This window comes from Staurois parvus, unplaced genomic scaffold (assembly GCF_062004578.1).
Source record: "Staurois parvus isolate SC_StPar_1 unplaced genomic scaffold, SC_StPar_1.0 ptg000239l, whole genome shotgun sequence".
In the NCBI taxonomy this organism is placed as follows: domain Eukaryota; kingdom Metazoa; phylum Chordata; class Amphibia; order Anura; family Ranidae; genus Staurois; species Staurois parvus.
This window is the reverse complement of record NW_028318035.1, coordinates 2,188,802-2,213,964: the sequence shown is the minus strand read 5'-3', so window position 1 is coordinate 2,213,964 and position 25,163 is coordinate 2,188,802. Positions and strand designations below refer to the sequence as shown.

Sequence of the window (25,163 nt, the reverse complement as noted above, 5' to 3'; positions counted from 1 at the left end):
CACTTTGATAACCATTACAATAATCATAGTATTGGATAAAAATACAATATAAAAAGGAAGTCAGTACTGCGATTTTGGTGGCTACCCTTGTTACCGCTTCTACAACCTGTCCTATTATTGCCTGTCATGCTAATCCAATGGCTTTATTAGATTCTGAGGCTCTGGAATAGAGCAATTGAAGCAGATAGGAAGTTTTGACTTCTTAATTTGGTTGCTTCTGGTAAGTGACTTAGAGCCAAACAGACAAGGAATAAGCATTTTTAAATGGAGGTCTGCCTTGGCCACCCTATATTTTTACATGTTCCAAAGTTTCATTTTTCAACGAGACAACCTTGGTTATCAGAACAGGGAAAACTTGGTTCTTCTGGAAGAACAGAATACTCTACCCACACCCATAAATGATGTGAATGCTCCTTTGTATGAAGAACCAGACTACCAAGCAATGAGCATTTTTAAATGGAGGTTTGCCATGTCAGCCCCCTATTTTATATCTTCCAAAGTTCGATTTTTCATCGAGGGCAACCTTGGTAATCTGGACAGGACAAACTTGATTCTTCTGGAAGAGCAATAGAATACCTAGAAAACCTTACCCACCCCCATAAATGATGTGAATGCTTCTATGTACTCTGGAGCACTGAAGAATGGTATAAGATATATAAATAAAATGGGTATGCCGTAGATGAACTATTCTGATTGGCTGCTGTATGTTACAACACTCACTACATATCCACTTCAGTATTTACTAAAGTAGCTAATACCCTACAGAGTTGAGTGGCTGGTGCAGTGTTAGTCTATAGACCGGGAACAAAGAACCCGGATAGAGTTAGAAAAGGTCAGAATCTATTTAACCTAATGACGGGGGACCATGAAAAATGAGGGTTTCAGGGACGTCCCCTTTGTCATACTGTCCCTCTGATTTGTATTTTCTCATGGTGTCTGCATTTCATTAAAAGGGACTTATTTTCCTCCCACTGCATACTTAGGACAACATAGCATCTGTAGAAAAAATCCAGTGATTACCGATTGAACACACTGGTGTAAATACGGAGTACAGACTGCATCAAGCAATACTTTTGGGGAAAAAAAACTTGAATGGTTGGTTTGCAGTGGTTTAAACTTTAAATTTCCTGTCATCAGACTTGGAAATAAGATTGGATGGCAAGGTTGCAGGAATAGAAAAGGAATGGGAATTAAGGGGAAACCTTCATGTTCCAGTGACAATTGGAGATTTTCCTTAATTTGAAGACTTTTTTTGATGTGTGTACAATCAAAAGTTAAGTGAAGGGAAAGACAAAATTGGAAAGGCAGATAGAAAAAAAAAAATGATGAGGGAGTTACTATTTTCCTAGAGTTCCTACATTCTCACCGAAAACCAAAAAAAATCATTTTTGTTTTTAATATACTGTTACACTTAAAAATATTTTATTCATCCTAGCGCCATTTTTGTAGTAGTTTTTAGTTGTTTTCTATTATTCTATAATGCTAAAAGCACAGTACTTTGACATTCTCCAGTTCATTACCTATGACCATTTTAAAATTTAATCTCTGCCACTTTGTAAAATTTTTTTTTTTTTAATTGTACAGATTTTAGGCTCAAATTCACATTGGGATACAAAATTATTATACGTAAGAGACAAATATAACTAATTGACATTTTATTTGTTACTTTTCGGTGGATAATGCAAAATATAAAATCTACTTTTTAAAAAAAAAAATTGTTTTAATTTAAATGGATACATCGATTACGATTTTAAAAACATTCCTCTTTATACTTTCCCCATTTTTTTTTTTTTTTTGCTTTTTGTCTTCTTTTTATTCTCACTCTTGGGCAATATTTTACCCCTTCTGTCCTTTGACAAATTGTACTTTTTAACATCAGCCTCATTAGGATCGGGGGAGCAGGGGGAACCTGTTCAGAAGATATGATAATTAAGCAGGTGCCGGATATCGTAGCTTTGTCTGAGCGTGAGAAACGTTGCAAGTGCAGAATAGCCAGGGCACTACTTAAGGCAGAAGCATTTCTTCTTAACCTGTTGCCGGCAGTCATTGTCACACATGCTGCTGCAGGGGCCTGGGATGTAATGTACTGCTATCCAGCTGCATGGAAAATGAGTAAGAATAAAGCAGGGGGAACGGATTTGCCCAGCACTGAATTAGCTTGTTGTGACAGTGGGACTGCCTTATATGGTCCGTGAAAGGCAGAGAGCCGGGATAAGCTGTGGAGCGCCAGTCTGGTGCAGACAGTCTGCTGACTCAGGCTTGACCTCCCCATTGGGAAGCACCCTTGACTGCAGTCTAAGCCGCCTCATTGAGATTCAGGGCACAGCCAGAGCGTCCGCAGCTGTATGCTGGAGGCAAAGGCTGAGAACACATCCAGAGAGTGTCCACGAGAAAAAAAAAAAAAAATAACAAAAGACATGGCCCCCTTCTGTACCACTGTGAATAGACAAACAAGGCAGAGGTCCTTGTCTGTTGGTGTGCATATTGGGAATTGCATTTGCATAATTTTTTTTCCCAAGCTGTCTAAATCCCATAATACGACTGGCAAGTGGATTTTCAGTTTTCTTTTTTTCTATTTAGACTGTGGGGAAAACTTATGTAGGTAGATTAAAATTAGCCGTCTGGAAGCGCCTTACTGAGAAAAAATGGTTTGAGCCAGTTATCCATATTATTTAATTATTAAGAAGATTATGTAACATTATAACTTTTACAAAATTTCTTGTATAAATTTTGGTTTAAATTTTTTTTAACTTTTTTTTTTTTTTTTTTTTTTTTAGTTTTGTGGAGAATGGCAATAAAAGAACACAAATTGGTTCTTGTAAAAGTGCCAAAAAAAAAAAGTTTTTTGGGTTTTTTTAATTATTAGTTTTGGTGATATTGACAGGAGAAGACCTCACTAACTGGTACTTGAATAATTACTAAAAAGTGCAAATGTAATCATTAATTTTAAAAAAATCGTACTTAAATTTTGGGGAGGGACAAAAAAAAAAGCCTCAAATTGTGCTTGGTTATAGTTTCGACTTGATAATATTTTATTGATCAAAGTTCCAGATGTTGCCTTTTGACTTTTATTGTATACAATGGTTTGGTATCCTAGCCGATTATACAAAATATGCACAATCACTTCAAAGTGAATTTAAGGGTTTTGTAGAGTAATATTCTATTTTTTTTTTTTTTTTTTTATGGATCTCTTTTTACATTTTGGCAGGAGGGTTAAACCTTTTGAAATGAAAATGTTATTTTGTATCTACTGGTAATATAGGAAATGTTAGCATTCATGGGTTTCGGTACAGATTTGTTAGCTAGGTGAACATATGTGCGTGTATAAAGCTGTTCACTGTCCTGTGGATGGCTCCTCTCTCTGTCTCAGGGGTGGCTATCTTGCAGCTGTTGAGAGCTGGACAGACGTCCGGTTGCTAACACTTGAAGTGGATTGAACTTGCATGCCATATGCATAGCGTTAAAGACAATGTATCATTTGTTTAAATCCACTAATCCTCTTTTCAGTGTAATACATGTTGATCCAGACTGTAACTCCCCAGTCTTTGAGTACCGTGGTTTTAAAACAATTTACTTAAAATTGGCTTCAAGAATTTTTAGAAATAGGCAGCACAAATAAAATTATCTTCAAGGGAAGAGCAATGAATGAGATGCTTGTCTTTTATGTTTGACTTCATGTAAAAAAAAAAAAAATACTTTGAAATTCAGAATTTTTAACCGTAATCCCACAATGGTTATGCTAAGCTTTCTGTCTGTGAAGACTTAAGTCACATTTTTAGTTTTGAAATACACGCCATTATTAGGATTTTTTTTTAATGTATCCAATACCTTCTCATGCAAACTATATGAAAATAAAATATATAAACTTATGTGTAAATGTCATTTTTTGATTCACACTGTTGCACTGTGTAAAACATGAAAATGTTGCATTGCTCTGCACTCCAGCACACTTTGCGCACCTCAATACATGGTAATGCACTATAATGTATTGTGGAGCACTGGGGGGAGTTTACTAAAACTGGAGCAGCTGTGCATAGTAACCATCCAGCTTTTATCTTCATTGTGTTCAATTAAAGGATAAGTTCACCTTTGGGAGCATGTTACACGTTCCACCCGTTTTTAGGGCGCCCGCCACCCCCCTCCCTCCCTCTGACAGTAAGTGAAGTCTCCCCGTACTGTCTGTCAGATTTGAAAACAGCGTGGCCCTGCGGGGCTCTGCCCACACAGCTGCATCACCCATTCACAGAGTTCTGTGAATGAGTGCCTACAAGTCCCAGCAACCTTAGTGGATCTTGACTTGTCGTTTTCAATGAACTACTACGGCGCTGTGGAGCACCATGGTAGTTCATTGTAGCTTCCTGTCAGTATATCTGCTTGGTTGTACATCCCGTATGGTAAGCAGATATTCTGACAGGTCTGCAGGAGACCTGCATAGCATCAGCTATCTACTGATCAATGGTGCAATGCAGGCTCCTTTTAGACAAAGAAAAAAAAATAAATGCACATATTTTTTTTTTTTTTTTTACCTGCAAAAAAGTGTGCATTTATTATTTTTGTCCAAAAGGTGAACTTATCCTCTCAGCTTTGAAAATGAAGGTTCATAACTGGCTGCCATTCACAGCTGCTCAAGATTTGGGTTGCTCCAGTCTTGGTGAATTCCTCTGTGTTGCAGAAAATAGTACATGCATGTTTTTTTGGTAAAGTTTGGTGTGTTTGGCAGTCCATTGAAATGAATGAGCCTTCATGCAACACCTGTTAATGTGTGCCAAGCCAATACCAACCAAGCCTAGAGGTATTTTTTTTTAAATTTTGTTGCTTCTGCTAAAACAATACTCTGAGAATACTCTGAAGGTGCTTGTTCAGGCAGTTACTGCTTTAACAGAAAATAGGAATATTTGGTGGGCTATTCCTAAATGGAGATCAAGTCTAATGGGTTGCAAACCCTGCCACTTTCTTTAGCACCCTGCAATTTCAGCAGCTGATTGATAAATATAAAATCACTCCCATACAGATTCACTCTGCACATGGACACAGACAAACAAACAGCTATTTCTTCAGAATAACAAAAGGTAAGAATCTGCAACAAAGTTTGTTGAAGTCCCTGCAATGTACATAGATCACCCAGAGGGGAATTTTTATTTTTTTCCCCTTAACAAAAGTAGAGTTACTGTTTATAGGTTGAGAACACTTTGTACTTGTCTCCCAATTGTGCTTGTTGCATTGTCACCCTGCCACATGGGCTTCTGATGGAGCCTACAGGTGGATATTTACACATTAATTAAAGTGATATTAAAGGCAATTAAAAAACACAAAAAAAACAAACATGTCATACTCATCTGCTCTGTGCAGTTGTTTTGCACAGAGCAGCCCTGATCCTCCTCTTCTTGGGTCCCCCGACGGTGTTCCTGGCCCTTCCCTCCTGCCAAGTGCCCTCAGAAGCAAGCAGCTGGCTATGGGGACATCCAAGCAGGCTCGCTCCTGAGCCACTGCTTTGAGTGTCCATTCATTCACAGAGCTGTGGCTCTGCCCTGCTCCCTCTCTCTCCCCTCATTGGCTCACTAGCTGTGAGTGGCAGCAGCGGGAGCCAAGGGCTCTTGTGCACTTTGCTGGATCATGATGGGGGGGCTGAGGAGACTGCTGCACACAGGTTTTTTTTTACCTTCATGCATAGATTGCATGAAGGTAAAAAACCTCGAGCCTTTACAATCCCTTAAATAGGCTTGGTCCACTGTTGTCATCAGGATGCCAATCAACCATCACTAGAGTGGATTTATATAGGAAGCAGCTATGATAAAGCTGCAAGAAATCAGCAACTCTGAGATGCAACAAAGCATGCAAATTAAAGTGGAATAAACCCAAAAACAAACATTATATTGCAACTTACCAGTTCTTAGACGTGATGGCTGCATTAGTTTTCTTTCCTTTTATTTTTGCTTGGTGATCCTGCCAGTAAGCCTGTTTTTCAAAAGAAGTAGCTCTCCAGCAGATGAAGCAGTTATAGGTATGAGACAAACAGTTTTACACTGACGGGTGCTTACAATGGTCAGCTTTTATTTCTGTAAACTTTTTATCCCAAAAGGAACTTTAACTGCTTATAAAGTGTTAGCTGGAGTTTGACTTCCATTTTCACTTCAGTTTCAAAAAAACTGTTGCTGTAACTGCAGTGTGAGCTGAATATTGGCTTCAATTTTTGTTAGTGTATCTAAATCTGCTAGTGCATCCTAGGCTGTTAGAAACCATGGGGCCCCATACAGCCAATCTGAAAGTCCCCCCCCCCCCCCCCCCGAAAAGGAAAAAAAAACAGTTTACTATGCTACAGTTGTGAATGAACACAGTGAGTAACCAGCACTGATCACTCATTGTGTTCATTCAGGCAAGGAAGGGGATGGTAAATGTGACATATTTATGGGACCCTTCAACCACTCTCTATCGTGCAGGATCCTATTGTGTGCTTGCAGCTGCCAGTGGAAAAGAGATAAGGGGGCCTGGGCAGAAGGGGGAAACATATGGTGCACATGGAGGATGATGGATGTGACCTAGAGGCAATTACTGGAACCGATCCCCTGTATGACTCTCTGTAGCAGCTGAAAGCCAGCGGGAGGGGGAGGAGAAGAAGCCAGCTTTCAGCTGCTGCACAAAGAGCCATACAGGGGATCAGTTCCAGTAATTGCCCCCCCCCCCCCCCGTCGATCACCCTCCCTGCCCACATCTAGTTCACCCAGCTACCTGGGCCCCATACAGGAGGACTTGTGTGACCCCCTTATCCACAGCACTAAGTACACATAACTTTTCCCCCCAAACTAAGAATGCTGATGTCCAAAGGTGCCCCCTGTGCCCCTTCATCCACAGTGGAGGCACCCTTAATACATGATGTGTGTAACTGGCCAGATCACCAGATGAAACCAGAGGGGAAAAATAATCTAAAAAAAAAAAACTAATGTAGCCACCACATCTAATGATTGGTAAGCTGCAATATATGACATTTTTGGTTTTAAAACCACTTCAAGTCACTCAAGATTTGCTTTCTACCTTAGAACTATGCATAATGTGATTTTATCCTAGATGAGCAGAAGATTGTCACCTCGAATAATCTATATCTTGACATTCTTTTCAGATTTATCAGCTTTAATTTTTTTTTTTTTTCAAAGCAAAATGCAGGAAGTATTCTTTGTTTCTTCTTGTTCGTTTAGTACCCTTCTACTTTTGAAGGGCGTGGCATCTATCTTGGAATGACTTGGTGCAGCAACAAGCAAGTAGCAGTTGGTAAATAAAGATGGATATTCTTTTGTTTTCCCCGATGCTCGTTATACTCCACTTACCCAGCGAGCTTCCTAGGGAGTGGCAGCTGTTTCTTATGTTAGGCACTCTATCAGGGGCTAGACAGCTTCGATTCAGTAAAGCATTGTTGGGGGGGGGGGGGGGGGGTAGGGGGGGTAATGCATTCTTGTTGAATTCTCAGTAGGATTAACTTTTCATATGCCAAGAGGGCAGCAGTGTCTCTCAAGACTTACACCATATAAAGAACAAAGCTACATTCGTTCAGCCCATGCATGTGACACTCAGCCATAAAGGGTGTGTTTTGTATACAGCAAACATTCGTGCTCATGGTGTTCTGAATTTAACTGCAATGTTCTGTTTACAGAACCTTTAACTGCATACCCATGTGAGAATTTTTTTTTTCACCCGTAAGTGCCTGAAAACTTTTCTGCAGATTATTACTTTAAGTATTTATGGTGCAAAGTTTCAAAAAGTTTGGTTAAAAAAAACCTACAGAATTTAAACCAGGCCACAAAATGATTTCTTTTTTTATCTCCTTATTCTTGAGAGAGATCTTTAATCTCCTCTACCGGAGATCTTTTGAATGAAGTGATATTTCACTTTCTTAATTACCTTCATTTATATTTACATACTGTATATTTTGTTTTCTGTTAACGTGGTCTACTTGGTTTCTTGAAAATGGGAAATTGAGGAGAAATGTTACAACAAACTAAACTTGATACTCCGACAGGAAGAATACTATAGGATAACCGAAGAGAGAAAAAAAAAAGGATCAGCTCCAACAAAGCCTCGATTGTTCTTCCACGTTTTCATCTCTTTAATCTGCGGCGTGTCCATTGTGAATGCCTTTGTGGGCTAAACCCTTAGTTCTTCTTTTCTTTTTTTTTTCTTTTTTTTTTTTTTAATGAATAGGCCCCTTAAGACATAAGTGATAAAAAAAGCTTGCATAGTGGTACCACAAGATCTTTGGTTGAGAAATAACATGTACATAATTTTGATCTCACCGGAATTGCCAGCTCTCAGTACTTTTTACATTGCACATTTTTTCTGATCTTACTTTGAGACTTTACTTACCAAAAAATGCATGTAAATTGTTTATAAAGCTGGCTCTGAGTTGCCTTCTTCAGGAAAAAATATATAACAACTGGCTGCCTTTTAGATTGATTGCAAAGTGATTGTAGCATGCCCCGATTTTTAACTTCACATAAGTGATCTTGTTTTAAGATGTTTTGTTCAAACTTTTAATACCATGCTAATGATTTCTACAAAATTTGTGCAAAAGTCACTTTCTGTTGTTGCATTATACACAACCTCGCAGCTAAACAAGAAATGGGGAACTGTGGTAGGTAAACAAGAAGCTATTGATTCCTTTTGTTTTTTTTTTCAGCTTGTATTATCAGAAGATTTTTTTAAATTCTGTGAGCTCTTAAACCAGCCATAGATCACATCTTGGCTAGTTTAGCAGGGCCATCTGAGATTAGACCCATCGATGGGCAGGTTGGTTGTACTGAAGTCGATCCATCAATGACTTCAGTACGACCAGACTGCCGTTTTTTTTTTTCATGTGATCACGGCTGGTGGCTATAGTTGGAAAATCCAGCCATTGAAAGGTTTTACAAAAGACCTTTACCTTAACATAAACAACCATTAGACCAAACCATGAATATACAGTCCCAATGATGGTCTTCTGTAGAAAAATAAGTTTCTGAAGACAAGTATCTTGTTTCATTCCAGATTGCTGGTCAAGAAATGTCAATGGAGATGTTTTGTAATGGTTCCTTGATCCAATGTTGTTTAGCCAAATGTTTGCAATGTTCTAATGTCTGTAGATAGCTTTGGGCTACCAATGGACTTGTAGATATCTTGTCCACTAATTGAAGCAGCCTCTGGTGAGGCCCGTGTTTGCACAGGTACAGGTGCCCATTAATTTGAATGGGCTGCTGTGCCTGTGTTTTACGCAAGAAAAAGGTGCATGCTTCTTTCCCAAAATACATCCACACGGAAACAGCATGGTCTTTTTGACCATGTGGCCTTCATGCATTGCCTGTGATCGTGCTGTGGGATGAGATGCATGAGGATGCCATTCAAAATGAATGGCACGTCCATGTGCCTGGCAAGAAATACGCAATGTGACTGCGGGTGGTTTTGGGTTTAGGAATTGCATTGATACCCGCAACCAGCCTACAGCGTGCAGGCTAGTGTGAACTTAGGCTTAAAGATGACTAACCATGCATGCATGATCTGGCCTTACAAAGAAATCAAGATCATAGTAAAAACATATACACTATATTGCCAAAAGTATTGGGACGCCTGCCTTTGCACGCACATAAACTTTAATGGCATCCCAGTCTTAGTCCGTAGGGTTCAATATTGAGTTGCCCTGCCCTTTGCAACTATAACAGCTTCAACTCTTCTGGGAAGGCTGTCCACAAGGTTTAGGAGTGTGTCTATGAGTTTGACCATTCTTCCAGAAGCGCATTTGTGAGGTCAGGCACTGATGTCAGACAAGAACGCTTGGTTCACAGTCTCCGCTCTAGTTCACCCCAAAGGCGTCCTGTTGGATTGAGGTCAGGACTGTGCGCAGGCCAGTCAAGTTCCTCCACCTCAAACTCTCTCATCCATGTCTTTGTGGACCTTGCGTTGTGCACTGGTGCGCAGTCCTGTTTGGAAAAGGAAGGGGTCATCCCCAAACTCTTCCCAAAAAGTTGGGAGCTAAAACTGTCCAAAATGTCTTGGTATGCTGATGCCTTAAGAATTCTCTTCACTGTAACTAAGGGGCCAAGCCCAACCCCTTAAAAACAACCTGACCCCATAATCCCCCCTCCACCAACTTTACATTTGGTACAATGCAGCCAGGCAAGTACTGTTCTACTGGCAACCACCAAACTCACACGTCCATCGGATTGCCAGACAGAAGTGTGATTAGTCACTCCAGAGAACGTCTCCATTGCTCTAGAGTCCAGTGGCGATGTGCTTTACACCACTGCATCCAACGCTTTACATTGCACTTGGTGATGTAAGGCTTGGATGCAGTTGCTCGGTCATAGAAACCCATTCCATGAAGCTCATTGTTGTGCTAATCTGAAGGCCACATGAAGTTTGGATGTCTTTAGCTATTGACTCCGCAGACAGTTGGAGACTTCTGAGCTCTTCAGCATGCACTGACCCCGCTCTGTCATTTGACATGGCCTACCACTTTATGGCTGAGTTGCTGTTCGCATTTGCTTCCACTTTGTTGTAATACCACTAAGAGTTGACCGTGGAATATTTAGTAGCCAGGAACTTTCACAGATGGACTTATTGCACAGGTGGCAACCTATCACGTTACCATGTTTGAGTTCACTGAGCTCCTGAGAGCGACCCATTCTTTCACAAATGTTTGTAGATGTAGTCTAGGTGCTTGATTTTATAACCCTGTGGCCATGGAGGTGATTGGAACACCTGAATCCAATAATTTGGAGGGGTATCCCATTATTGTTGGCAATATTCTGTACATTTACCCATGTGTCTGTGTAGATTGGAGGAGCCTCCTTCCAGGCAAAATCATGACAGTTGGCTGGGAATAATTCAACCCAGCCATTGAAAGTCTCATAGCCCCCCACTTCCATCTGATTCTGAAGATGCCTGATGTGCTCCGGTAGGTATTGGAGAGATGCCAACATTCCCCTATTTGACCATAAGGCTTGGTTCTCATCTGTGTGGGCGGTGCTGCTGCAGTACCTGCACAAATACCTACAGCCGCACCACCCACACAGAACAATGCGGGCCCCGCAGGCAGGTGCCATTAATTCTAATGGCACACCGCCCGCACTGGAAATCGCAACCATACTGGGAACTTCAGGCTGCGTTTTCGGAAGAAGTGCAGGGACTTCTTCCCTGTGTCCCAGGGCACGGGAGTCTATTCAAATGAATGGGCTCTCGTGCCCGTGGAAATTGTGAGCCGCACATATGTGAACCTGGCCTAAATGGCTGGATGGAGTTAATGTGGCCGGATATCTGCAGTCCAGAAACTTGAAGTTAAATAATTGCTTCTCCGTCTAGGTAGAAAAAGCAGCTTTCATAATTAAATTGCTACCAGGTCCTAAAAAATAACTTTGATAACCGTTCATGGAAAACTAAAAAAATAAAGTGGCATCAAAGTATAAAACAGAAATGGTGACCCTTGGCCTGGTCGAAATGGTTCTGGAATTTCCCTTTTTTATATATTCATTCATTCTCTTATATAGCCTATGCTTTGTGTCCCCTTCTCTGCCATCAAGTATTTGGCTGGCATACGTTTTGTACATTAGCGCTGAAGTTTTACTTTGCCTTTTTAACAGGGTTCATTTTTCTTCGCTCTGAAAATCTTCTAACTAAATATTCTTGCTTGTCTACTAAGTCTGCTGTTGATTAGTAAATTGCCTATAGATGTGTAAAAGTACTTGCACTGCAAAATGTAAATGAAAAAAAAAGTTCTCCATATGTCACTGTGAAAAATGACAATGGCAGAAGTAATACATTGGACATCTGCTCAGAATTGTACATTCACTATGCATTTAAGGATCAGATGTTGCAAAACATACAGTGTATTATTTATCTCTGTGTATGACGCAGTTTGACTTCTCAACGTGCTGGCCGCCTCTGTGTGCGTTCTAAATCACCAGCCGACATAACAAAGTACCATGCCGGGTTGGATAGTGAATGCATATTGAGCTGAGTTATTGAGGCTCGAGGATCTGTAATCTTAACATATAATTGTTCATAAATTATACTAAGGTTCCCACAATTGATGACAGATTGAATCAATTGAATGTATTTTTCACTTCCTTCTTTAAAGCCCAACTAAACTTTCAATGTAAATCTGCTAAATACATACCAGGTACATCAAAACAAAAGGTGTGCAAAGTCTTACAAAGTCTTTAGAAATCTTTCTTAGCCTAAGTAGAAAAACTTGTCCCCTGCCAGCATTCTGCAGAGGATAGTTGCACTCTGCATGTAAGCAGCTGTCTCTCTGCAGAAGTGCAGCACACCCCTTGATGAGTGAGCGCTAAAGATCTCCAATCAGCAGTGAGTATGAGCATTCATTTTCATCCTTTGCTGCATCTCAGTGCTGCATATCTACTGCAGCTTCTTTTCTACATGTACTCCAGTGGTATCTACTGGTGCCCGAATGGTGACAACAGCGGATCATGCCTGCATATTGTATGACAATATTATTATACAGGATTTGTATAGCGCCAACGGTTTACACAGTGCGTAAGGGCAAACAGTACAGTTACAAAACAATTCAATACCGCAGAAGTCAGAGGGTCCTTCATGTTTTAGCTTGCAATCTAAAAGGGGAGGGTCAAGTGATACAAAAGATAACGGGGGGGGGGGGGGGTGAGCTTATGGAGAAAATACATGTACAGCTGTTAGGTGGAGGCAGGATAGGCTTCTCTGAAGATGAAACTTTTCAGGGATTGCCTAAAAGTGGACAGAGTAGGAGATAGACCGACAGATTGGGGTAGGGAATTCCATAGGATGGGAGAGGCTTGGGAGAAGTCCTGGAGGCAAGCATGGGAGGAGGTGACAAGGGAACTAGAGAGCAGGGGGTCCTGGGAGAAACTAAGAGCAATTTGGTTGTTATTTTGAGACTAGGTTAGTGATGTAGCTGAGGGCCGAGTTGTGGATGGCTTTGTAAGCTATTGGTATACTGTATAGCTACTTGTTTGCTCTGTTGGAAGCCTGTGTCACAGGGTGACAACACAAATGCATAGTTGAGAGAAAGAGGCAGTACGTTTTCATTCTATAACAAGACATGCCTGAAAAAGACATCCAGTTACTATTTTAATGAGAACTGCAGATTTAAAATCTTTGAAATGGCTAACAGTCATCCTTTTAAATGAGTCGGTAGATACTATTCCCAAATACACTCAGATAGTCCATGGTGGACGTGGCATTGTGAAACATAAACTCACCTGGATTTTATTTAAAATCAGGGTGGATAAAAATCAATGATTTTTTTAAAGAAAAAATAAAAAAAATTGGATTTTTTTTATTTAAATCGGATTTTTTTAAATAAAATGCTTTTTGAGGAAAATATATTACCATCCAAAGGTTATTCCATCATGAAATAAAGATTAGTTTTTTAATTATGTAGAATAAGGCTGTATATGTTTAATTTTTTTGGTAAATAAATTCCATGAATCCATTCACAATGTCATGCTCTTCCAGAGGTTTCTGTAAGATTATTGGGCAGTTTCTCTGCCTACAAGATATTATCACAGATGTTTGGTTTACTTTTGCAGTTCTCAAAACTGAATTTGACTCAGCGGAGATCACATGCCTCTTCTTCACAGCAAAAATGTTATAACATGAACAGAGTTAAGAAAAAGACCTTAATCCTAACTTCTACAAACCTATGAATACAGAATCAACCCCTTCAGTGCTAAGTTTCAAGAAGTTCAGTGAATAGAATAGAAACAATATTTTTCTGATTGTTTGGAGTGGAATAGATCTGCACAAGAAGAAAGTGAAACGAAGTGTGAGGAGGAAGGGGCTGACAGTCTAAGTTTCTTAAAATATATATATTTTGTTTAGCCAAATTAGTTAACAAACATGGATGTTTAAGCAAATCACATATGCTGGAATGTTATTGTTTCAGTTGAATAAATCTATTTAAATTGTTATTATTAAGGTAATGATTATTTTTCTCCTTCCTAAGTACAACAGAAAAGTTGTCCAAATATGAATGATTAACCTATTAAACTGGGGATAAAAAAACTAATATAAAAGTTGTTATTCTAAAAATCTTCATCTACTTGCATATTAAAGTTATACCAGCAAGAATTAGTCTTTATGTAGAAAACTAGGATTTAAATCAAGCCTTACTGACTAGTGATTTAAATCATGATTTAAATTGTGATTTAAATCAGTTTGATTTAAATCAAATCCACTCTGTTTAAAATAAAATAAGATATTCTACTTACTGCTCGGTGCAATGGCACTGCACAGAATGGTCCCTTACCCCTCTTCTGGAGACCCAATTGAACTGCCTACTCCTTATTCTTCTTCTGAGAGTCACTGAGCACATGGCTGAATGCTGAAGGGAAACTGCGTGGGTGCACTCCCAAGTTTGGCTGTGTGCATCTATAGACACACACAGTGTGACTCGGCCATGCTCCCCACTCCCTTGTCAGAGTTTGACTAACCGCAGCAGGAGCCAGTGTATTGCAGGATGATCAAAAGCATTTTGAGAAGGTTTGGACTTCATGGATTCGTTATGTGCACACTGTATTATAAGGCCATAGGGAAGTTAGACATGGGCAGGCTACTCTTGACACTTTCTATTTTTTTTTCCTTTTACCTTCTTTTGCTAATCTTTTTTTATTCCTGAACAAAAGTTGGTACCAGGTATCCATACCATATTTGTTTTTTCTCTATCAGATGAGGTATGGTTAATGAGCAATTTCTACACTAGTGAATGGACTTTCCTGAATGAAAACTACATTCACTGTTAGAAGTTTGTTACTTCAAGAAAATGTTTCCATCTTGTTCCTTTGACTTTTTCTTGTCACTGCAGGTGAGTGTCGATTTCACCCCACTAAGGATTAGAAAACTGAATTAACATTTTTAAAATGAACATTTTTGAAAGAACTTCTACTAGTGTATGGCCAGTTTAGAAGTTCTGTAATTTCTCTCTTAGCCAGTTCATGTTGTAGGTGCCACTGATTCTAGAAGACAGGGAGGTGGTGGTATCTGAGGGAGACAACGAACCCTTCTCTTTGCCAATGGATCCCCATGTCTATCTTTCTGAAATAGTGCTACCAGTAGCCTAAAAGAAGCCTAAACTGGATACAATGGAAATTTTATATGCTCTTAGTACAGTTTAAAAACGCTGAGGGGTATAAATGGCTATGCTTTATTTACAATGACTTAAATGGACTACCGTTGTGAAAATACTGTATTCTGGGAAAAGTTGTCATTAATACTTGTAATGAGAGTGTTCGGTATGCTATTTATTTCACAGGCCATTGTATTTTCCTGCCTATGCAGGCCATAGATGGGGCAAAAACCGGCCGTTTAAAAAAAAAAACAAAAACAAAAAATCGGTCGTTCAATCGGCCGACGTTACCACCATTGGTAAAGAAAAATTGGCTGATTTTTGTCCCGTCTACGGCCATTAAATATAGTGGTGCCCCTGCAGAGAGCTCCACTATTATATTTAACATTTAAAAGTATAGCAAAGTTGCAACATTGTATCTTTTGTATCCATTTCGGATACAGATGGTTATATTCGGATACAAATAGATACAATGTTGCAACCACAATACTTTTAAATGTCAAATATAATAACAGAGCTCTCTGCAGGGACACTCCGCTATTATTTTTGACATTTAAAAGTATTGCAGTTGCAACATTGTATCTATTTGTATCCGAATAGAAACCTCTGTATCCAAAATGGATACAGATGGATACAGATGTTCTTCTTTTTCTTTGTCTTCATCATCTTCTTCTTTCTTCTTTTCCTTCTTCTTGCAGGTCACGGCTCATGCGCATTTTTTTTAATCGGTAAAAAGATCAACCGATTTGCCCATCATTGCCGTGAAAATCAGCTGATCGACAAAATTGACCGTTTTTTCCCCCAACATAACCGATTTAAAAAAAAGTGTCAAAACCACGAAAAACGGCCGACAAATTCACCCACTAACGATCCAAAAATCGGCCCATTATTCTTTTGGATGAATTTTCGGCTGATTTTTGACCCATCTATGCCCTGCACTAGTATGGGGGCAAACTATGACAATCCCAGGGGTGGCTGCAATGGTTGTTTTTTTTTTTTTTTTTTTTTTTGGCTGCTCCTGCTGGACACTTTCTAATATTCAAAATAATGTAAAAAAAGCCCCTGCGCTTAGATTGCACTAATCGATAAAAAGCTGCTAGCACCTACTATGTACCAATGAATACCATACACAAAAACAATAGAATATATAAATGGTGCAGCGCTGATACTAAATACAGCTAGCAGTAAAATAAACTCGGAAAATACCTGCAATAAAATAATCACAACATTAAAATCTTAGGTGAATATATACACCCTCATTAAATAATATAAAACATATCACTGGTGCCAAGGTGACCCGCACTTAATCCGTGACTGAGTGGTGAATCGGTCCACTTTATGCACATAAGTGAAAAAATCTTCTTCATACACGTGAATGTGTTATACGTGCCAGAAAATCCCAAAATGGTCTGAGTGCCCCCTCACCTCCTTGCAATGACCACAAGGGCCAGCCAGCGTAATAATAGTGTTCAGAGGATCTCCTGTCTCTGTTTCGTTTGTGTCTCTGAGTGGATCCTAGAGGTGTTGCCAGAGCGGTGGAGTGCAGGAAGAGGCCTGGTTAAAGCTCCGGTCATTAGTCTTATTGGGAAAGGGATTCGCAGGAGATCGTCTGAACACTAATATTACGCTGGCTGGCCCTTGTGGTCATTGCACTCCTTAGTCACGGATTAAGTGCGGGTCACCTTGGCACCAGTGATATGTTTTATATCATCATTTAATGAAGGTGTATATATTCACCAAAGATTTTAATGTTGTGATTATTTTATTGCAGGTACTTTCTAATATTGTCATCATCTTTATACTTGGCTGAAGCATAACTTCTTTTTCTTTACATTTTCAGGTGAGTACATAAAGACCTGGCGGCCCCGTTACTTTCTCCTCAAGACAGACGGTACTTTTATTGGTTACAAAGAGCGTCCGCAAGATGTTGACCAGTTAGAAACCCCTTTGAACAATTTCTCCGTAGCTAGTAAGTACTTATTTTGCCTTATATCTTTAAAACGCCAAATGCAGATTAATTCCACTTATTTTTAAAGTAAAGCTTTCACAACCCTGGGCACTTGTAATTGAGCATATGATGACTGGGGGGTGGGAGAGCAAAAGTAGGGGTTGCTTTTAATGTAAACCGCATGTTGACCTGATCAATGGATTGCTGGATACAGGACGCTAATTTTGGGTGCCAATCTTGTTGAAGCTGGGCTTTGACATCCAGAACCTGGTTAGGTGGAAAAGGATTGACATACAGACCACCCATTATATTAAAAAAAATTATTTAAAAGCTCAGGAAGTGAGTGGGGAGATGGCCAAGCTCAATTTTACCAGGAAAATCAAAATTTACACGTACATTTATCTGCCTGTTTTTGCTGACTGTATTGATGTGCAGTCTTCTATGAAATGTAACTTTTGGGTTTATGCTTTTGATTGCCCAGACATGTTATTTACCTAAAAGTAGGTTTGGTTTGAGGACGAAGTAGTACTGCCTTCATAGAATATTTGCGCGTACCATACACAAACCATTTGATGACTCTGTGTTGTAGGTCTAATGCCAGGAGGCAAATGCAGCTTTCTATAACATCAGTTCAAGCCCCCATTCAACACTTGAGCATTCTTCTCTATGTCTGACTACGTAGATTCCCATTCTTTCAAATTGTGCCTGTTCACACTTGTATGTTCCGTTGTCCTACGCTCAGAAAAGTACATTAGATTTTTCTGAGTGTATTCGGGCATTTTTAATCCATGAACATCAATGGGAACGCATGTAAATGCGCAGTATGCATGTGTCTTCGCACATGGTTTTTATACTTGAGAAATTCTTCTCTCCTATTAAACTGCCCTCCTCCTCTCTGCCTAGCCCAAGAGATAGACTCCTGAAGCTTGACTCATACACAAGAACCACCTGTAATACGCCTGAAAAACACGCTTCATTAGTAGGAATTAGAGATGAGCGAATCGAACCAGGCGAACCGGAATTCGATACGAATTTCAGGAAAAATTCGATTCGCGGCGAATCCGAATATTTGCCTACTTCGGGTGCGCGAATCGGATTTTTCCCGATCAGCCGGCAAAAGTGTCCCTGCAGAGAGCTCCGCTATTTCTGACAGTTCTCTGACAGAAGGAACACATGTACAGCGGTTGAAACATTGTATCTATTAGTTTCCATTTAGGATACAGATGTTTCAACCGCTGTACATGTGAAGAAGCTGTCAGAGAACTGTCAGAAATAGAGGAACTCTGCACATACACTTTTTGCCGATTTGGAATTCTTATTTTCATCCTACTTCTTCTTCTTCTTCTTCATCCTCATCCTCATCCTCAGAAGAGGATGAGGATGAAGAAGAAGAAGAAGAAGAAGTAGGATGAAAATAAGAATAATTCCAAGCCGGCAAAAAGTGTATGTGCAGAGTTCCTCTATTCTGCAGATACACTTAGAGGAGCTCTGCAGATACACTTTTTGCCGGCTTGGAATTAATCTTATTTTCATCCTACTTCTTCTTCTTCTTCTTCCTCATCCTCATCCTCATCCTCAGAAGAAGAAGAGGATGAGGATGATGAAGAAGAAGAAGAAGTAGGATGAAAATAAGAATAATTCCAAGCCGGCAAAAAGTGTATGTGCAGAGTTCCTCTATTCTGCAGATACACTTAGAGGAGCTCTGCTGATACACTTAGAGGAGCTCTGCAGATACACTTTTTGCCGGCTTGGAATTAATCTTATTTTCATCCTACTTCTTCTTCTTCTTCTTCATCCTCATCCTCAGAAGAAGAAGAAGAGGATGAGGATGAAGAAGAAGAAGAAGTAGGATGAAAATAAGAATAATTCCAAGCCGGCAAAAAGTGTATCTGCAGAGCTCCTCTAAGTGTATCTGCAGAATGTCATTTATGGAAACAAATAGATACAATGTTTCAACCGCTGTATGGAGTGAATGTCCCAGAACTGTCAGAAATAGACAGAAACTGTCACAGAACTGTCCTTCTTCTCATCCTTCTCCTTCTTCTCATCCTTCTTCTCATCCGTCTCCTTCTTCTCATCCTTCTTCTCATCCTTCTCCTTCTTCTCATCCTTCTTCTCATCCTTCTTCTCATCCTTCTTCTCATCCTTCTTCTCATCCTTCTTCTCATCCTTCTTCTCATCCTTCTTCTCATCCTTCTTCTCATCCTTCTCATCCTTCTCCTTCTTCTCATCCTTCTCCTTCTTCTCATCCTTCTCCTTCTTCTCATCCTTCTCCTTCTTCTCATCCTTCTCCTTCTTCTCATCCTTCTCCTTCTTCTCATCCTTCTCCTTCTCCTTCTTCTCATCCTTCTCCTTCTCCTTCTTCTCATCCTTCTCCTTCTCCTTCTTCTCATCCTTCTCCTTCTCCTTCTTCTCATCCTTCTCCTTCTCCTTCTTCTCATCCTTCTCCTTCTCCTTCTTCTCATCCTTCTCCTTCTCCTTCTTCTCATCCTTCTCCTTCTCCTTCTTCTCATCCTTCTTCTCATCCTTCTCCTTCTCCTTCTTCTCATCCTTCTCCTTCTCCTTCTTCTCATCCTTCTCCTTCTTCTCATCCTTCTCCTTCTTCTCCTCCTTCTCCTTCTTCTCATCCTTCTCCTTCTTCTCATCCTTCTCCTTCTTCTCATCCTTCTCCTTCTCATCCTTCTCCTTCTCCTTCTTCTCATCCTTCTCCTTCTTCTCATCCTTCTCCTTCTCCTTCTTCTCATCCTTCTCCTTCTTCTCATCCTTCTCCTTCTTCTCATCCTTCTCCTTCCTCATCTCCAAGGGCATTTAAATTAAAGGTACAGTGTTCTGCACTAATTTAAAGGCTCTCTGAAGCCTAGAAACCCTTTTTATAAGTTAACTTCGTAGCGAATTAATTCGCATCGAATCGAATTTCTTCCTGGAATTCGCCGAATCAGCCGAATCGAATTTTTGAAAAATTCGCTCATCTCTAGTAGGAATACGTTTTGCATGTGAGTGCAGGGTTAAAGTATAACTAAAGGCAAAACGTTTTTCCTTTTTTTGCTGTCTATCCACCCGTTGGGAGATTTACTGTCTCTATTTGTCCTGTTTACCATTTTAAAAGTAAAAGAAAATCCCAAATTTTGGGTTGTCCCCAAAAAAGTCAGAGGAAGGACTTTCCAGTGGGGACACTAGTTCTGGTGACCTGGAGGCCCCAAAGGAAATCCCTTAATTTTCTCTCAATTCTTGTTTGGGACACAAATGACTAAAAATAAATTGACAGGTTATAACCCTCCCTATCCAAAATGTTTTGCCTGTAGTTTTGCCTGTAGTTCTACTGTTTTAAACCTGTTAAGTGAATGGCTGTATGTGGTTGCACTCTTGTAAATGCTGATGCTTGTCTACGTTGGTGTTTCCCCGCACACAATGCGCATATGCCTATTCAACAAGTAAACAACTGCATACAAGCACTCACTTATGACAGGCTATATGCTGCACCTGCTGAAAAACGCCTGAATTTTTACACCCAGCTATTTTTTTTGTCTCCCATTGTCCATGTGCATGAGTCCTTAACCGCCTTATGCGATCACATGATCACAATGTAAGCAAAGCTGTTATGAATCAATCTCATTCATAACCGCTCTGCTTCTCTTTCTAGTGAGCTGTGATTGGCCCACAGCTGCCACGTGATACATTGGGGCCAATCACTGTACCATATGACCAGCCAATCAAAGATCATTATCTTGAGCTGTCAAAAATCTAGCTCATTGACATTTCATGAATGAGTTAGGTTCACGACCGCAAACTTTGCAATGCAGGAGAAATTATCTTTATTTATTCTGCAGAGAAAAATGTAGAAAAAAAAAATCCCTGATCACTCCTCCCCCCACAGTAGTACAATGTTACTATGGTAACATTGTATTATTCTGATAAAAGTATTAAAAAAATACCATATTGAGAAATTTTAAATTTTTTTTTTTATTTAAATTTTTTTTAAACTACTTGTCAACCGCTTACCCACATTTTACAGGTGAGCAGCAGCTCTTGGCAAAGCGACATAATCTTGCGTCGCTTCCTGTTTTGGGGTGTGAACCCACCTACACCCCCCGCGGTTGGTCCAGGGAGGGAAGAGCGAACACGGCACCAAGTAAAAGCACTACATTTACACACACAAACACATTAGATTAGCACATTTAAACCTTTGATCTCCCCTATTAACCCTTTGATCACCCCATCACCCAGCCAGTGCCATTAGTACAGTGTCAGTATATACAATTTTTCACTGATCACTGCATTCCTGCCACTAGTGACATCAGATAACTTCAGGGTCAGTAAGCTTCTCTCCCAGCCAGGGTCAGCTAGCGTTCGATTGCCCGCACACTATCGCACTCACACTATAGTTCGCTGATCACTGCCGTTACTAGTATAGTGCGCTGTTCATGATCATTATATTGATCTGTACAAACCATACTAGTGCCTCCTTTGTATAGTGTCCCCAAAAAAAGTGTTAGCAGGATCAGCCCCGATCGCTGCCAGCTCGAGCTGCTGCTCTAGCACTAGCGTTTAGCCTTTCCGCTGTTTTTCAGGGAAGATTTGTACCAATTTATACGCACATTACATTGCCGCCCACCAAAATTCAGCTTTTGCTAGACAATTCGCATGGAATCCTATTGCAGTTTCTGAAGTTTCTTAAAACTTTTTTGGGCCTTACATTCACCATGGACCTTACAAAAAAGAATGAATTGTGGTCATATTTGTCCACAGACCTGATTCATCATACAGTTGCAAGAAAAAGTATGTGAACCCCTTGGGATTACGTGGAGTTTTGCATGAGTTGGGCATAAAATGTGCTCTGAACGTCATCTAAGTCACAACAATAGAAGAACACAGTCTGCTGAACATAATACTACACAAACATTAGATGTTGCCATGGTTTAATTGCACATAACATGTAAACATTCACAGTGCAGGGAGGAAAAAGTATGTGAACCTTTTGACTTAATAACTGGTTGACCCTCCTTTGGCAGCAATAACCTGAACCAAATGTTTCCTGTAGTTGCAGATCAGACCTGCACAACGATCTGGAGTCATTTTGGACCACTAATCTTCACAAAACTGTTTCAGTGTAGCAATATTCTTGGGATGTCTGGTGTGAATCGCTCTCTTAAGGTCATGCCACAGCATTTCAATCGGGTTGAGGTCAGGACTCTGATTGGGCCACTCCAGAGGGCGTATTCTGTGCTGTTGCAGCCATTGTTTTGTTGAATTACTTGTATGCTTTGGGTCATTGTCCTGTTGCATCACCCATCCTCTGCGGAGCTTCAGTTGGCGGACAGATGGTCGTACGTTTTCCTGCAAAATGTCTTGATAAACTCTGGAATTCATTTTCCCATCAATGACAACAATCCGTCCAGGCCCTGAGGCAGCAAAGCAGCCCCAAACCATGATGCTCCCTCCGCCATGTTTTACAGTGGGGATGAGGTTTTGATGTTGGTGTGCTGTGCCTTTTTTTCTCCACACATAGTGTTGTGTGTTCTTCCCAAACAACTCAATCTTGGTTTCATCTGTCCACAGTATATTTTGCCAGTAGTGCTGTGGAACATCCAGGTGCTCTTTTGCAAACTTCAAACGTGCTGCAATATTCTTTTTGGACAGCAATGGCTTCCTCCGTGGTGTCCTCCCATGTACTCCATTCTTGTTTAATGTTTTCCTTATTGTAGATGTGTCAACAAAAATGTTAGCATGTGCCAGAGATTTCTGTAGGTCTTTAGCTGACACTCTGGGATTCTTCTTTACCTCATGCAGCATTCTGCGCTGTGCTCTTGCAGTCATTTTTACAGGACGACCACGCCTAGGGAGAGTAGCAACAGTGCTAAACTTTCTCCATTTGTAGACAGTCTGTCTTACCATGGACACATGAACATCAAGGCTTTTGCAGATACTTTTGTAACCCTTTCCAGCTTCATGCAAGTCAACAATTCTTGATCGTAGGTCTTCTGAGAGCTCTTTTCTGCGAGGCATGGTTCACATCAGACAGTGCTTCTTGAAACCAGTAAACCCAAAACAGGTGTGTGTTTTTTAAGGGCAGGACAGCTGTCAGCAACACATCCAATATCATCACACTGATTGGAGTCAAGGTTGGCTCACTCCTGGCTCCAATTAGCTCTGGGAGAAGTCATTAAGCTAGGGCCTCACATACTTTTTCCTCCCTGCACTGTGAATGTTTACATGTTATGTGCAATTAAACCATGGCAACATCTAATGTTTGTGTAGTATTATGTTCAGCAGACTGTGTTCTTCTATTGTTGTGACTTAGATGACGTTCAGAGCACATTTTATGCCCAATTCATGCAAAACCCCATGGAATCCCAAGGGGTTCACATACTTTTTCTTGCAACTGTATGCTCATGTTCTCTGCGGTTACATATACGCCCAACATGAACCAGCAATGTACTTGTACGTTGCTGGACTTTGAGTGGTTATACCAGGATGAAGTCTGCAGCAACAGGCATCATCCTAGTATCGTTTTTTTCAGCTGGTGGCTAGCTTTCATTTAAAAGCAATCCTAGTGGCCAATTAGCTGCTGAATTGTTTTTACGAGCATCGGGAAGGCACATTAACACCCCCCCCCCCCGCTGTCTTTCACAGTTGTCCCACAGGGGAATCCGAGAATGGAGCCAGCAGATCCACTGGCTGACTATAGTACTGATCATAGACCAGAATGACTCCAATCCTCTCTATAGTCTACGAAATGAACAGCTACGAGGATTTCATCACTTCAGATTCGCAGGATCTAAACAGTCATTTGTAAATTGGGAAAGCATCTGATCACACCGATCTTGGTGAGATCAGATGATGTAGGGGCAAAGGAGATATCTAGAGTCGAATAGACCCCAGATTTCTCAAAAAAGAATACCTGTCAATGCCTATTGCAGTCAGAGGGGATATTTACAATCCCTGTGATAGCAATAAAAGGGATTTAAAAAAAAAGGGACAGTGTGAAAATAATTTAAAAAATCAAAATAACAAAAAAAAAAAGAGCACCCTCGCCCCACTGTGTGCGTGCATCTGTGCACGCAAGCATTGACCCCATGACAGTATGTAAACAGCGGTTGCACCATGCATGTGAGATATCACTATGAACGGCAGATTGAGGGCAGTAATTCTAGCACTAGACCTCCTGTGTAAATGTAAACTGGTGACTTGTAAAGGCTTTTAAAGCATCACCTATCAATAATAAAATGTATGTACTTTGTTGCCATTGCTCTGGCATGCGCAATTTTAAAGCATGTCATGTTTGGTATCTGTTTACTCAGCATAACATCATCTTTTATATTTTATCAAACAATCGGGCAATTTATTGTTTTTGTGCATTAAAATTCTAAAAAGTGTATTTTTCCCAATAGATTTGCATTTTAAAAATCGCTGTGCAAATACTGTGCGATGTAAAATATTTCAACACCCACCATTTTATTCTCTAGGGCCAATATAAAAAAAATATATAATGTTTGGAGGTTCAAAGTAATTTTCTAGCAAACAAAAGTTTTTTCATGTGAACAAAACCTGTCAGAAAAGGCTTGGTCTTCGCGAGTGGGTGATGTGTGGCATAAGCTTCTAATGTTGGCCCTGAAATGCCAGGATAGTAGAAGCAACCCCTCCAAATGACCACTTTTTGGAAAGTAGACACTCCAAGGTATTTGCTAAGGGACATGGTGAGTATTTTGGAGATCTCATTTGTTGCCACATGTTTTTGGAAAACGAAGAAAGAAAAAAATTTATTTTTTCTTTTTTTTCTTTCTTTTCAAAACTCTGTGAAAAAAATTATATCTGTAAAATACTCACCATGCCTCTTTTCAAATCCCTTGGGGTGTCTACTTTCCAAAAAGAAGTCATTTGGGGTGGGGGTGTTTGTACTATCCTGGCATTTTAGAGCCTCCGAAATTGTGATAGGTAGTGGGGAAATGATATGAGGAAATATGCCCTTTGAAAGCCTGAAAGTGATCATTGAATTTTGGGGGCCTGTATGTAGCTAGGCTGCCACAAAGTCTCTCATATGTGGTATCCCCATACTCGGGAGAAGTAGAAGAATGTGTTTTGGGGTGTTATTCCACACATACCCATGGCATGCAAGAGCAATATATCATTAAAGTG

At 40.1% G+C, this 25,163-nt stretch overlaps 1 protein-coding gene across 2 annotated transcripts in view; it reads left to right on the top strand.

The window, feature by feature from the left end:
• The window catches only part of AKT1 (AKT serine/threonine kinase 1), a 207,780-nt gene that overhangs the window by 95,888 nt on the left and 86,729 nt on the right, over positions 1 to 25,163 (top strand). For both annotated transcript variants that reach the window (XM_089680299.1, XM_089680298.1), the window contains exon 3: positions 16,923 to 17,051. In XM_089680299.1, the coding sequence (XP_089536425.1) occupies positions 16,923 to 17,051 (129 nt within the window). The remainder of the gene's footprint in view (positions 1 to 16,922; positions 17,052 to 25,163) is intronic.